The sequence below is a fragment of the Emydura macquarii genome, unplaced genomic scaffold (assembly GCF_026122565.2).
Source record: "Emydura macquarii macquarii isolate MOO-44397 ecotype Brisbane River unplaced genomic scaffold, CSIRO-AGI_Emac_v2 contig_1027, whole genome shotgun sequence".
Taxonomy (NCBI): Eukaryota; Metazoa; Chordata; order Testudines; family Chelidae; genus Emydura; species Emydura macquarii.
This window is the reverse complement of record NW_027131164.1, coordinates 19220632-19235915: the sequence shown is the minus strand read 5'-3', so window position 1 is coordinate 19235915 and position 15284 is coordinate 19220632. Positions and strand designations below refer to the sequence as shown.

At 40.9% G+C, this 15284-nt stretch overlaps 1 protein-coding gene across 1 annotated transcript in view; it reads left to right on the top strand.

The window, feature by feature from the left end:
- Positions 1–13438: 13438 nt before the first annotated feature.
- The window catches only part of SNTG2 (syntrophin gamma 2), a 429181-nt gene continuing 427335 nt past the window's right edge, over positions 13439–15284 (top strand). The window contains exon 1 of the mRNA XM_067544886.1: positions 13439–14071. Coding sequence (XP_067400987.1) covers positions 14000–14071 — 72 coding nt within the window. The 5' untranslated portion in view covers positions 13439–13999. The remainder of the gene's footprint in view (positions 14072–15284) is intronic.

The following is a 15284-nucleotide window of genomic DNA, read 5'->3' as shown; positions in this document are numbered from 1 at the left end:
TTAAGATGACAAGAATTAAGATGTATTCAGTACTTAATTCTTGTCAGTTTAAACCTAAATTAAAGCATGACTTTTTTCAGTATATTAAACCATTATATGGTATGGCTTAGCAGTGACTATTTGGATATTGTATTTACCTGTCAGATTAATTATGAAACCACTATTTTACATTTTTCTAAGTCATACTTTGTTCCCTTCTGGAAAAAATTCAAAATACTGACCCAGTGAGGTATTTCAGTCAAACATTAAGTATTAGCATATAAATCTTCTAAACTACTTGATAAACTTCAATGTTTTAATTCTTTCCACTATGAAATGGGATGATCTTTTATTTTAGTAGCAATTTTTGATGTTAGCAGTTATACAAATAAATTAGGAAAATTCCAGTGGCAGGAAAATGTGTTGATGAGTTACTGCATTATATGACCAAATTCCTGACGTGCAGATGACTGAATACAAATAAATTTGTGATGTATGCAGATTCTTACTAAATAAATCCAGCCTGATACATAAGGTAATCAATGCTCTGTATCTATACTGACGTGTAGACAGATAGCTATTTGGAGGATGTAATTGTTTAGCAGGTCAATGGCATTTTACTTGTTCAAAGTGATAATATCTATATTCAGACCTTAGTACTGTACAAGTTTCCCTTGAAAACCACACAGTGGATGCAGATATTATAGAGGTTGGTAGCATGAATGTTCAAATGCCTTTTTCTATGGGTCCATAATTATCACATGCAAAAAATTGTACTGGCTGAAAGCATTTTATCATATTATTAGTATTCAAAGCCTTTGAGCAAGATAGAACTAGTCTATCTCTACCTCTTACTATATGTCATATAAAATAAGGTTGGTAGGAGTGGAAATGCTGACAGAATTCAGTGATGAGATTATAATGTCAGACTATCCATCTCCATATTCCCAAGAGTAGAACTTCTTATTCAGTGACCTTTACTCCCCTGTTCATGAGTTAGACGCAAACAATTTTCACTAATTTGTTCATTATGTAATAAAAGTTTCTTTGCTGAGGGACTGGGTTTGCCAGGTATATTCACTGTTCTTACCACTGTGCATTTGTCACATAGAATTGTTTTGATATTTTTTAAAAAAGTGATCAAATCATTAGGCCATTGATTTGCACAGGTGGGGGTTCAAGAGGAGATAAATTGGCAGGATTAGAGATTTTTTTAGGCTATTTCAAACCTTTTCCTCTGTAGGCACATAATTTGTGTCACCATATATTGTTGGTGTCTGTAAATTGAAAATGTTCCTTTACGCTGTAAAATATTTTCCCAGAAATATATACACAGGAGAAGAAATAATATCACATAATAAGCAGCAGACCCATGGTAAATGATTGCCTGATTGCCTCATGTGTCCTTGGCCCATTTATCCGTAATGTTTAAGACTACTTCTAACATTCCAACACTTTAAATAGCTTGAATCAGGTGCTGTTTTTATTTTCATAACCTGAAAGAGATATGTTTCCTATTCTCCCGCTAATGTGGAATTTCCCCCAAACGTTATGTCTGCCTGAGAGCAGACATAATGTTTGGCAAAATGTCTTGACCCAAATCCAGTAACTGTCCTTTAGGATTGGAAATAGTTTGATGCCATTTGAAAGGGGAGATTCTCAACTTCTCAAGTTGACCTCACTAGTAGCCATAGAACATCTGTGGCATAAAAAGAAAATCACCTAAAATAAGCTATCAGAAGTTTTTATTGTTCCTTCAAAGGCCTGTACAATTAGTCTTACAGTAACTAAGCTTTATTGGCAGATATTTGGAGTCAGAGATTGCACACATATGTAAGTGCTTGAAGGATCAATCTGTAAGACAGCACAGAGCTGTAGCCCTATTATCAAATGTGATGCACCGCAACCATGCAAGAGCATTATCTTTTTTCATCATCACTTTGTATTTTTATTTGTAATTTTTTAAACTTTAAACAGTAAACTGTAAGACCCTGTCTACACTTACCTCCGGGATTCGGCAGCAGTCAACGGGAGTTACGCAAAGTATGCAAAAAGCTTGCATAACTCCCATCGACTTCTCTGCTCCTCTTCTGCGAGTCGTCTTCACTTCACTGCACTGCACCACTTGTGAAGGTGGTCTTAGAATGTCGATTTCTGGATAGACTGAGCGGGTCTTCACTGACTGCTCAGCTGATCTAGAGAAATCAATCTGACAGCGGCGACTTTACCGCTGTCAGTGTAGCTGTAGCCCTAGTCTCTGCAGGAAGCACTCTTCTTCATCTCTTCATCATTTTCCCTTCTCTTCTATCTAAGGTACTTGCCCCCATTACTATTCTAAGTTCCCCACAGTCCTTAATGTATTTAACCTTATAGCATTCCTGTAAAGTAGGAAAGAATCCTTAACTCCATTTTACAGAAGGTGTACTGAGGCCCAGAGACTAAGTGACTTGCCCAAAGTCACTCAGGAAGTCATCCTACCAGTGGACCCTTCTTTCTCCCTCCATCATTACAGTATTTCCCTGATATTTTCCTCTCCACTCTAGTCTTGTTCCTAAGAGTCAGGCTTTTTGTATTTGTCTTCTCTCTTTAATTCGAAAGGTTTTCCTTTGCCTTTTTGTTTATGCTTGCAAATTGCCAACAATTTGCATCAATGGCTGAGAGGAGAGCTCCACCAATGCTTTCACCTCTCCTAACATTTCAAAGTTATTTGTACAGCTGGATGGGGAATGGAATTTCAATCCTGTGAAAAATGTTGAGTTTTTAGAAATATAGTCATTTCAAATTGAGATGAAAAGCCAAAAAGTTTAAAAAAAAAAAAAATTGCAGAACTGAAATTCTGCAATACTTTGTATTTGATATTTTTGGAAATACCAAAACATTCCCACAGCAGGAAATATTAAGAGATTCTGAAAGGAAATATGGTCCCTGGGATCGCTAGCTGCCCACCTGGCAGGTGGTTGAAGTGCAAGACTCCTCAGCTGCCTGGCTCTCAGACTATACAGGATATTAAGCCTGGTGACCCAGCTACCCAAGGAGCCCAGGAAGCTGGGGAAGTGGGAAGTCAGGTACCTCATCCACCTATCTGATAGGCAGCTAGTCAGGTGGGAGTTGAGGAACTGGAAACCCAGAGAGCTGCCCACTCTGATAGGCTGGGGAGCTGGGAAGATCACCAGGTGGGCTATGGGGGAACTAAGAATTCTGAAGAACCAAGGAGTTTGGCAGAAAACAAGCCAGGCAGCAGTCTAGTTTCTGTTGAATGTTGTGAAGGAATCAACACATTCCAAAGAAATCTTTATGTTCTCTCAAAACAGCATTTTCTTTCAGAAAAAAGAAATGACCTGCTCTATTTATTTCTGCATAATCATGTGAAGTCCTGAGTTCAAGGTTCCACTTCTTCCCCTAGAAAAGCTGATAATGAGTGTTGATTCAAATGACCATGTTATCATTCATTACAAGGCATACATGAAGTCCTGAGCTTGATGGGTAAGGACATTTAATTTCCAAATGAAATTTGATCATTGTTTTTCTCATGTGTATGTCTACATGAATTAGAATAGCCCATATTACTCTTTGGCAAGCGGGTTAAGGAGATCTTTTTTTTTTTGGCATGTATTTCATTTTAAAATAATTATATGTAATCTTAAATGGTTCAAGAATGTGTATTTTGAAATTTAAACATCCCAAATTATTTTTAAAGAGTTCTGCCCTTCACTTTTAAAGAATAAGACAGGTTGCTGATACAACTGTTCCTAATCCAGGTCCCCATATTTAGAAACTTGTTCTGTGGGCATAGTGAACTTTAGCATTTAAAAAGTTCATGGAATGATGTGTGAACGTTGCAAAACATATTTTCCTGTAAAAACTTTTTCATTGGAATAATAATGCAGTGAACATACCCGTACAAGCATTTTTTTGTGTTACAAGAGAAGGAAGACTGAAGCAATCTCTCAAATTTCATGACCACAAGTGGAATATAAATTGACACTTTAGCCTTTAAAGGAGAAATAAGCAAAGAATTATAGGAAGACAGATAGGAGAATGTAGACTAGGGAGAGAATGAATCTATAGTTTCATCAAACTTCATAAAAGCAATACTTCACCTTCAAAGCATAAACAGCATTCCATATGAGCACTTGTCATTCTTGAGTAGACACATATTGGAATAAAGGATGACTATATTTCATTATAGTCATTGTTTCCTTCATAAACTATCTTTTTATAAAAAGCAGTGTCAATCACTTGTGAAAGTATTCATAAAGAGTAGGTGAGTCACTATTTTTCCAGTTGTTTATGTGCTACTTGTTTACATGGCCTATCCTCATCAGTCAAAATGGATTGATTTTCAGCAGTGTTGAGCACCACAGCTCTCACTGACCTCAGTAGGAACTGTGGGTGCTCAACAGCAGGCCATAAGTGCCTTTTCTTTGAAGAGTTTTATCTATTGCACTGGTCACTTAAAGTACCATATACAATCTTTGTATACTGTTGATACCTGTTTTAGGCCTATAGATGTTTTGCTTCCCAATATTGTATTATCTAAAATGTTATACAGTTCCTCATTTTGCTTTCATTTTGAAAAACTTTCAACATTCCCAAAGAAGAGGAGAGACTAAGTCGATAATTATAACAGCAATTGCAGACAAGAAAACACTGATCCATAAATATGAGATATTCTTCTAAGGGCCTGATTTTGGTCCCATTGAAGCTAATCGCAGAATTCCCATGGAATTCAATGTGAGCAGTAACTGAGGTCTACATAGTTTTCATGCATAAGTTAAATGCTTCTTAAATTACTTTCATCTGATTAATGTGAATAATGATGATTGTCACAGGCTACAGAGCTGGTTTTATCTATTGTCTATAAGACATTTTGACAAAGAAAGTTAAAGTAGCCAAATAGAAATTTTTATGAACATCCAAAATTTCAACAACAAAAAAACCAAAAAAGCTTTTGCTGAGACACGAACTTATTTTGAATCTTGGCAAATTATTGTTTGGAACTTTTTTATACACTACGTAAAAGAGAATGTATTTCTTAAGTAGATTTGTGTCTATCTGAGCGTATTTAAGTCTAAACTTGTATGATTTACATGCTGAGAAGTTGAAAGAGTGGTGGTACAGGAAAAGCAAGTAACAGAAGGATAGATGCAGGTGTAAACTAAACAAGGCCAATTATTATGTTGCGGTAGAATTTGATTTAGTCAGCTCCTTATTTAACTTTTATATCTATTCACACCCTCCTCTTAGTTGCTTTGCCTACTTCATTCCTTTCTTACAACCCATTAGTATGTAAATTACACTAGTAATGGACTCCCTTGGACTAAGGACTGGTTTATACTACAGACTTATATTGTCACAACTGTGTTGCTCAGGGTGTGAAAAATCCACATAGTTATACCAACTTAACCCCACCATGTAGACAGCTCTATGTCGGAAGGAGAGATAACATAAATAACACACCTCTTTTTGTAGGTTAGACATATCCTCAGTAGGTCAGCTTTAGAGGTGATGTGAGGAAAAAAAAGTGTTAGTAAGTTAATATGAGTCTAATGGTTTCCAGGTGAGTGTAGCAGCCTCTGAGTCTAAGAGATTGAATCAAAATTGGTGTAATGGACATGCTGAAGGGGCCTGAAGAAGTCACAAGTTATATCTGCTAAGACTCCATTAAACTCACTTCTGAATTTGGCCTTTAAAGCCCATGCAATTATTTTCCATGCAGTTATATTATATTTGCTGAACATTACTAGACCATTCTTCAGAAATGGCTGAACAATTAAAAAATGATTTGCAAATAATTTGCTAAAACGTGCCAAAATTCATTGGATAAATCATTTGCAATGAATATTCTGAACAGCTCTAGCTTCTCCCTAAGTCTGAAAACACATACATTTCCCAAAAACTCACTTTAAAAGAATAGAAAAAATCCTAGACTTAAAAAAATAAAGACTTTTTTTGGTGCCAGAGCAGATAGGAAGTTTCTGTGCTATTGTAGAAAGATGAGTGAAATAGGGCTATTATGGATGCAATGAACATTTTATTTTATTTCCTATTCTATTTTACATGGATTACCATTAAATATAAACTCTCCTGGCATTCTGCAGGCAATAAAAAGAGGCAATAAAATTGTTCCTTTCTGCAAACTGTCCACTTCTACCACTTTTTAACCAAGCATGTCTGCTTCAAGTGAAGCTTAAACTGCTGTGACTCCAAAGAAAGCTGACAATTGGTTCAAATAGATTCAATGTACTAGTGCAGCTGTTCGAACAATTCAAGCAATGAATTTAAGCCTTAAATGTATTTGTGAATTGTCCTCAAATAAATCATAATTTTAAAGAATTTGTCTTTCAATATTGAAATTATTTAACATGTTATCTACATAATAGAGCTATGGATGGTTTGGCAGAAGTATTCTATTAAATACTCAGAATTCTCTGTTAAAGCTGTTCGATGGTCACCCAAATCAGATGGTGGTATTCTTACAAACTACCACTGCTTCCACCTAAGAAGACCTTTCCTTTTATCATGAAACAAATTTTATTTCTTGATTAAATGAATCTTGGTTTACAAAGATTCATATGACAATATTTTGATCAAATAGTTGTGAACAGCAAATAATAAGGGGGCATAAATTAGACATAGGCAAAACTTTTCAGACAAACTTTTTTTACAAAATGCATATTCCAAAACATTTTGTGTAGAATGTGACCAATTGTGTTGGCCAAAAATAAAATATAATTCTGAAAAAGTCACTGGCTTTCTGATATGACTGACGCAGCTCCTTGATCTTCATGCAGCACTGCTGCGTGTCCCTCTTGTGTCCCTTCTCCAGCATGCCCTGGGATATCTTCCCATAAATGCCCAGATTCCTTTTGCTGGCTCTGAGCTGAGCCAGAATGGACTCCTCACCCCACAAACCAATGAGATCTAAGACCTCTGGTTGACTCCATGCTGGAGCGTATTTGGGCTTTGCAGTAGCCATGAGGAGTCCAGTGACAAAGCTCTCTACACCCTAGCTATACAGGAAATGAAAATTCAAATCTTCCCGGGGCTTGAGGGGAGGGGACATTTCCTGGAAGCGTGACCACAGTACAGCACAGCGCGAATGCCCAGAGCGGTCACAAGGTACATTATGGGATACCTCCCACAGGCCAATAAAGTCGATTTAAGTGAAGCTGTGTCTACACTGACACTAAATCGAATTAATAAATTCAAATTAGGCGCTATGTCACTTGCAGAACTAGTCTTAAGTTGACTTTTACTGTGACTTATGTCGACTTAACAGTAGTGCCAGTGGAGACGCAGGTTTTCGGAGATCGACGTAAGTGACTTTATGTCAACCTCCATCACCAGTGTAGACCAGGCCTAAGTAGTGACTTTTTATACCCTTCCATAAACAACTTTCACCTACTTACCTCTCTACTCATAATCATATATGCTAATTACCTACATTGGGTTTCCACCCTTAACTACATTCCATTCTCATCATGATAATTGGGGTCATCAAAACAACATCTGGTGATAGGAGGGGCAGTGTAAAAGTATTACCCTTGGCAATAAAACAGTGTACTCCCAGACGTTCAAGGATAACTTGTTCCCATCACCGTCGTCTATGTGCAGCTGCAAGCATACTGTGTCTGTATTTTGTCTTGATATGTGCTGTGGTGTGCAGAAACTGAGACATCTACAAGGTTACTCAGAAGTCCTATTCATCTCTGCCAACTTGAAGATGTCATGCTACAGGGGTCAGAATAGCTAAGCAAACAACTGAAGCTATGCTAGGCTTGTAGGACAGTGGTCAAGCAACTCAAATTGTACTGGGCCTCCAACAAATAGAATCAGCCCAGAATCTGGCACCAGAGGAGTGGAGCATTTGACTAGATATTGTGACCAGATGTGTGTGGATGTGTTACCAAAAACACAGAAACTGAGAACAGACAAGAACAGAGACAGACAGACTGGGAAAGCAAGAAAACCAAGCAGAAATCTGTGAGCACAGTGTGACACTGGAAAAAGCTAGAGAGAGAACTTTTGAGTCTATTGGCTAAAGAGGCTTGGGATTGTAAATTAAGAAACTACTCCTTTGTTGTTGGCTCCCTCTGTGTTTGGAGACAGAGGACTTTGTACATTCCTCACAAATAAACAAGACTGCATTAAAGAAAATAGCAGACTCCATCAATTTCTACTTCCAACTGGAGCATCCCAGGGCCCTGAAATTTGACTAGCTGTTCTGGAAAAAAGGGGCACAATATTGTTAAACATTGAACAAAATATGGTAGGTGAACATACTGTTGATTATTTAGAAAATGAAGTCTAAAGTTAAAGGCAAGCACTTTATCTAGAAGAGCCTACAGGAAATAGACAAAAGGCATGAAACTGTGCTGAAAAGCAAAACTTATGAGTGAGAACCTCACATTGTGAATAATTTTTAAAATATTGTATAAATATTCTCAATCTAAATGCTAAAACATAGTTCACATGCTCCTGTGTAACTGATACACATGGTTTATTTTAAATATGTATGCCATGCTGCAGGGGAGTTAACTTTGCATTTCTTGACTTTTAAAAAAAAAATATTAACTATAAATTTAATTTTATTACATTCCTAAATTTTATGAAACACAATAATCTGAAGAAAATAAGCATCTTTGTACCTAAATCATGTAAAACATAGGAATGCCACAGAATTTCAGCTCCAAATTCTGGAGCCCCTTTACTCCTAGGGATGGAACACATCTACAGCTTCAAGGACTAGAGTCATTTGACAAAAATAAACAATGACAAAAAAACCTCTTAATAAGGACTGATAAAACAAATACTCTCTATCTGATTTGACTACAAAGCCAAAATTACCATGCTATAAATATTTGGCAAGACTAAGGATACTGTACACATATGAGAACAGGACCCCAATCCTGCAGACACTTAAGACCCTGCCTGTCTTATTCACATGAGTAAAACTATGTTTGTGATTCAATAATTCTGTTGATGATGAATAAGAGAGAATTGACTCCACCTCCATTTCCCTTAGCTGTACTGGGTCTGCAGTGGTAACAGCAGTAAAAAGCAGTATAAGTAAGAATGGCAGGTCTCATATATGCCCACTTCCTTACTCCAGAATATAAAATAAAAAATGTGTGAGTGGAGAATTGCTTGAGGTATGGTCCTAATATTGATCCTCAATATACTAATTAGCTGAACAGTGGCAGTCCCACTAATGCAGGATCTAGTTTCCCTGGACTCTGTCCTTTTTATCTTGCTTTTATTCATGTATACTCAACATACCAGTGTGATTTAGAGGATCAAGCTCTTCAGGTGCTACTTCTTTATTCCCTGCAGGAATCCAGGATGGTCTGCTCTCACATAATGCCACTGATCCTCACTGACAACACAAGATTAAACAAAATAACATTTACTCCGGCAGTAAACAAGAGTAATACAAATAACATTTAAAGAAAGCAGTTAGATTATATATAAAAGATTAGAGTAATTTGATGCCTTTATTTTGATTACTGCTGTAGATAATGAAGTGTAAAAAAAGAAAACTGACATCTAATAGAGCTGGAGTTTATTCTAAGATGATAACCTGATTTCAATAGGTGTGTGAATGTTTTGATTTAGACATAAACATGTTTGTGGTGTCTGAATGGGGCATATCAATGTTTCCTGGAAAACCTAATTACTGTCTTGCAGCTACTTTTCTTTAAAAAGCCTTTAACCTTGGCATCTATTTGCATTAGTAAATAATGTATAATTATAGTAAGACAGATGTTCAGATTCTGTTCAACCAGTTCAATGTACATGTGCATTTGTGTGTGTGGAACTTGAGGTGATAAGAAATAGACAGAGCTGCTACATCGTGCACTCTTCAGTTAGGAATCCACTTCCGTTTCCATGAATATAGATTTTGTTCAGACATTACACTTCTGATTCATTGTCTTCATTGAAAATGTTACAAGAAGTTTAGTATTGTCATCCTCGTGCATTCAAAAATCATGAGATTTTAAAAATAATCAGTTTGTGATTGCTTTTATTTGCCTTCTGATTTGAGCCCTTTAGTCCATATTCTCAAGCTTTATTACACAACCATGAGGGCTAGAAATTTGTTTGTGTTTACCTGAGTCTAACTTTTCATTTTAAAAATAATCACCTGACTCCAGGAGCTAGGGCTTTAAGAAATATCTAAAATAATGGAACTCCTAGAAAAAAAATCTCATATGGGCATTACAAAAATAGCAACATAATACTTCACTCAGTTTCAGTATTTTAAATAAGTGTTTGTGTACTTCTGGAGTGTTAAACAAAAGAAGGTTACCTTGTAGGATCCAGACTATAGTAAGACTGCAAAAAAAAAGGGGAGGGAAGGGGCAGAGAAAGGGAGAAAGACAACTTCCAATGAAAAAACTAATACATGATTTTATGTGCAGGGCCCTATATTGTCTGAGCCTAAATTTCAGAGGGGGTAGGGACACAGTGTTCTACCCTAATACGTAGCACAGGTTTCCCTTAACTAGGATTTCTTAAAATTGACCATCCCTTCATGATAAATAGTTCTATGGATTGAAATGAATTTTGCAGGCCCCTATAATACTTTGAGAGTTTTGTGAACCCTGGAACATCACAAATTTGCTTACCTCTAATTTTTCACTACACAATTCTTTTATTGCTTCAAATTTTCCCCCATTAAATATATCCCCTATTTTCAACAGAGCAATATAGTAGAATATAATTTTGTGAAATTTATCCATCAAATATGAACACAGTAAATATCACCAACTTCTTAGCTATTCAAATAATGCTATGCAATTTTCACTGAGTTGTATAAATAATTTAATTAAAATAACATGGTTAGGAAGATAAGAGTCTCAGGAAAAATATATACTGCTTTTGAGTGGGTGGTTTATTTGGTCTGGCCAATTGACACAGACATTTTAATTAAAAAGTAAATGGTATAGACAAATAGAAACATTTTGAAAATTAACTATTGCGTATTCTACTTATCTCTTAAAGATGTTTCCCATTTCAACCCCTTCTATTATAATGTAATTTAATATGACCTTTATTTTTCTATTTACATTTTATTGGCATTTCCATCTTTTACTTCTCAGTTAAACACATAATTTATACAAAATATGGAATAATGAAATAGTATGAAGAGAAAGGTGGGAGGATAGTAAGGGGGTTATAGGTACCATGCCATTAAGTCAGGAGGCCGAAAGGGAAATAAGTAAGTGTGCATCCATTTACAGATAAAAAGTTGTAAAAAAAAGTTTATTATGGGTCCCCTGGCTTGATGCTTCTGCATCTACAAGCACACACAGAAGAGCTTCACTTTTGTGTGTTATATCCTCCTTCAGTCAAACACTGTCCTATATACCACAAATGCCTTACTATACCACCCCTGGCATGTGTCCATCAAACCCGCCCTGTACGTGGGAATTGCCATCCCTTCTGCAGAGCCCAGCAGCCACTCAAAAAAGAGACAAGCAGAAGTTGCCTCCCAGCACTGGGAGCTGCCTGGAGCAGCCAGTGTCCAAACAGGCTGCCACTCCTTTGTGACTTTTTTGTTGTTGCTTAATTCCCTGTAAAGTTAAGCAGATTAAGTCACCTTCTGGATCGATAGGGTTAGCACACACAGATGGAAGGCAGCAAGCAGAGAGCCACAGGAAGCAGTGTTTGGCCAGAGGAAAGATTAGCTAAGGAGAGCACAGCCTCACAGTGGTTGGTATATTTTGCTTCTTTTGGTGGTGGTGGGGGAATATCAGGGCTTGGCTAGGCCAATTTGGGTAAAGTGCAGTGGTGTTTGGCTGGAACCGATAAGGGACAATTTACAGTGGCCTTCAAAGAAACTTAACTACCTCACCGCACTGCTTTGGAAAGTAAAGATGTCTCCCAGTAGAGCTGCTCCTTTAATTTAATGGGCCAGGGATTGAGGGAGAAAGGGGGAAGCTGTCGCACTTTGCTCCTTGCATGCTGGGGCTGATTAATGAAGCCCCTGGTCACCTTCTGTCCCCCCTCTCCCCACTGTATGTGTCAATGCTCCCATCCTGAGGGAGTACCCCATACTCCTTTTACTTGAGCCTTGCTCTCTTCCCCTTCAACCTGTTTTACTCCCCAGGCCTCCAGTACTCCTGCCCTATGGCTCTAGGCACCACTTCTTCCTTCTTGTCCCTGTGCCCTGGTTTCTTGCCCCCTCTCTCATACACTGTAGTTTTCTGGAGGTGACTGTCTGGTCTGCACCCCTGTCTTCTACTCTGTCTGTGCCTCCTCTACAGGATATAGGTCTTCTTTAGCTTAAGCATTTCCATTTCCCCCTGTCTTTGGGGCCTGCCCTGTAGCACCCACTTTGAGCAGGGCCAGGGTTGGAGCATCTCTGTTAAAGGCAGGACCTGGGCAAGATCTACCCCTAGTGGGGAGTGGGGTTTCCTTCTGTTGGGGACAGACCTGCAGGGGGAGGCTCTTGAAAGGAAGGACAAGCTGGGAGGGGCAAGGGGGAGACTCTTGAAAGAGGTGGGGCTGATGCCTGGGCTCTTGGGGCCTGTTACCAGCTGGAGTAAATTACAGCTGGCAGGAAAGCAGACAGTTGGGAAGCTAGATTTACTCTCCACCCCCTGCGATGCCATTGACTGTCACAAGGAGGGGGACTGATGAGCACCTATTGAATCGCAGGGGTGGGTGGGCACAAGCCTGCTTGCATCTGAAAGCCTTTCCCCAGCCTACAGGGAAGAGCTACTAGGCCTAGGGTTCAAATGAAAGAGAAAGATAACACATGATAAAACAGGAACGGGTGAAGGGTGACAGGGAACTTGAGGGGGACACCGAGCAGAGATCCCCAGACAGTGCCCATTGCTCCTCAAAGGTGTCTAGGGAGCCAGAGGATGTAGCCCAGAGGAACTACCTGAATGCATGATCAAATAGAGGAAAGGAAATAGGCTCCACAATCGCAGAGCATCTCCTCATCCAGCATCCTCCTCCTGGTATTATAGATGGCCACCTTGGCCAGTGCCAGGAGGATGTGGACAAGGAAGTCTCAGGACTTCATGGGGCTATGGATGGGTGTGTGTAAATAAGGAGGTGTGGGGAAAAGTGCAGCCAGAACCTAAGAAGGTGGTTCTATGGGAGCCAGAAAAGGGGCTGCCACCTGGTGCACGCCAAGTAGATTTGCATCAGGGTCTCCCTGACTCCGCAGAAAGGGCAGATGTCAGGGAGCAGGGTGAACCGCACCAGGTAGGTGCCCCTGCTCACGGCTTTATGAAGGAACTGCCCACTCCCTGGCCAGCCATGGAACCAAGGCAGAATACAGGTTGGCCCACCGGGGTTCCTCACCCTCAACAGGTGGGAGGAGGTCCCACCGCTTAGTGTTGTGGCAGGACAAGAGGGTGGGGAAATGGAAGGTGTGGAGCATGAGTATGTAGAGCTGATGTCTAGGTGGGCTCAAGATGTGTGGCTTGGAGAAGGGAACTGGTGGGGCAGTGGCCTGCTGAAAAGATCGGGGTAAGGCGTGGGTGGGGGGAGCACCCTCCCGCAGGACCCCGCCTAAGGCCCTAGAGGTGGGATACCAGCAGCAGCTCAAGCATTGCCGCGCCTCTCTCAAAGCAGCTCCTGAGGCTGCACAAGCAGTCGTCAGCTGCTGCCAGGCCGCTAGGGCGGGGGAAGCGCTCGCCCGGGGAAGCGTTCGTTGGGTGCGGAGCAGAGGTGGGAGCGCCGCCGCGCGCGCCCAAAGCCTGCCGCCCGCAGCTGCCTCCAGAGGGCGGGGAGCGGTGAAGTTAAAGAGGTGGCGTGGGACATCCCCCGCCGGCGGGCAGGGCGCGCTCGCCCAGCACCTGTGTCAGCGCCGCCCCGGCCAGCCCGACCGCGTGCGAGCTCCGCTCTTCGGGAGGCGCCCGGCTTCTCCTCCTGCTCTGGGAGCTGCCGCCTGCGGAGCTGGGACGCGGCTGCCGTGGGCGGGGCGGGCGCCAATGACTGGTCCAAGCCCTGCTGAGCTCGCCGTTCAGAGAGGAATAACCCAGCTGCATGGGAGGAAATGAAGGTGGCGGGGAAGCAGCCGCCTCCAGCCCCGCTTGAGCGCCCGGTCAGCCTCCTCGTCCCCACCTGGGCAAGTACACGGCGCTGTCTTTCTCTCTCTCCCTCTCCTCTCCGTCCTTTGCGCTGCGGTGTCACCCGCCCAGTCCCGAGAGCAACTCTGGGTCCCCCCCCCCCATCTCCCGCCGGCAAGGTCTGAGCGATCCTGTCTGGGGAGCACCGATCCTGCCTGCGTATTTCCCTGGCTGCTTCGAAGGGGCTTGGTAACTTCTGGGCACGTTAGGACGCGGTTGCGAGAGGCTAAGAGGGTAGCCGAGCGCGGGGACGAGATGCGGCAGAGTGTGCCGGTTTTGCTCTGCCTTGGCCAGTCGGTGCGTGGAGCTGCAGTGTGAACCGGTGAGGGTCTGGCACCGGGAGTGGGCCGCCCGGTAGGACTGTGCAGGCAGCTGCGGCAATGGGTGGTCGCTTACGTGCAGAGGTGATTGGGGCTCGGTAAACCATCATGAAAAGTTCCAGTGAGAAAGTGGCCTCCAGCGTTATGTCTCTGTCAGATGAGCTGTCCTCTGCTGCTGTTACTTGTGTGTGTGGCTACATGATCTGCCTGCACACTGGAAAATACATCTTACAAAGTGAGAGTTTCCCTAGTCACGGGAGCTGCTCTACATTTAGTTCACTTACAGCTCTTGCTCTAATTGATAGCTGAGGGGGAGTAATACTCTCCCCATTCCTCCCTAAATACAGGAAACTTTCACTACATACAGCTACCCAAACTAAGAGTGCCACGCTCTTTTTGCCTGAGAGGTGCCTGAGAGGTTGGCTAAGTTTAGTCCTGTTGCTTTATCCTACACCTTTGGCTTTTGTGGGTTAACTTTAAAACCAGATGTGTGTTTGTATACAGTAATCAGCTGAAAACAGCTGCCAAGTTAACACAAACATGTAGCATGTGTACATGTTCTCTATGGTCACTGGCTTAAAACACACTGTTACTTTTCTCAGTGTTACATTGTGAAGTGTTGGAAAGTAGTAAAATTGCAAACAGATTAGCCAGCAATGATGCATATGGTCAGGAAGGACACAGTCTAAATAAATAGTTACTGAATGGTTTTGGGAATAGATCATTGTATCTGTAACATCCTTCATTAGATCAGTTGCTAAACTATAGGCACACACATTATTTGCATGAACACACACTTTAAAGTCCTACCAATAGAATCTTTCAATAAGATTTAACTTATGAAGATGATGATAGCTTTTTACAAATAATTGTGTTTCAGCCTAGTTGTAAT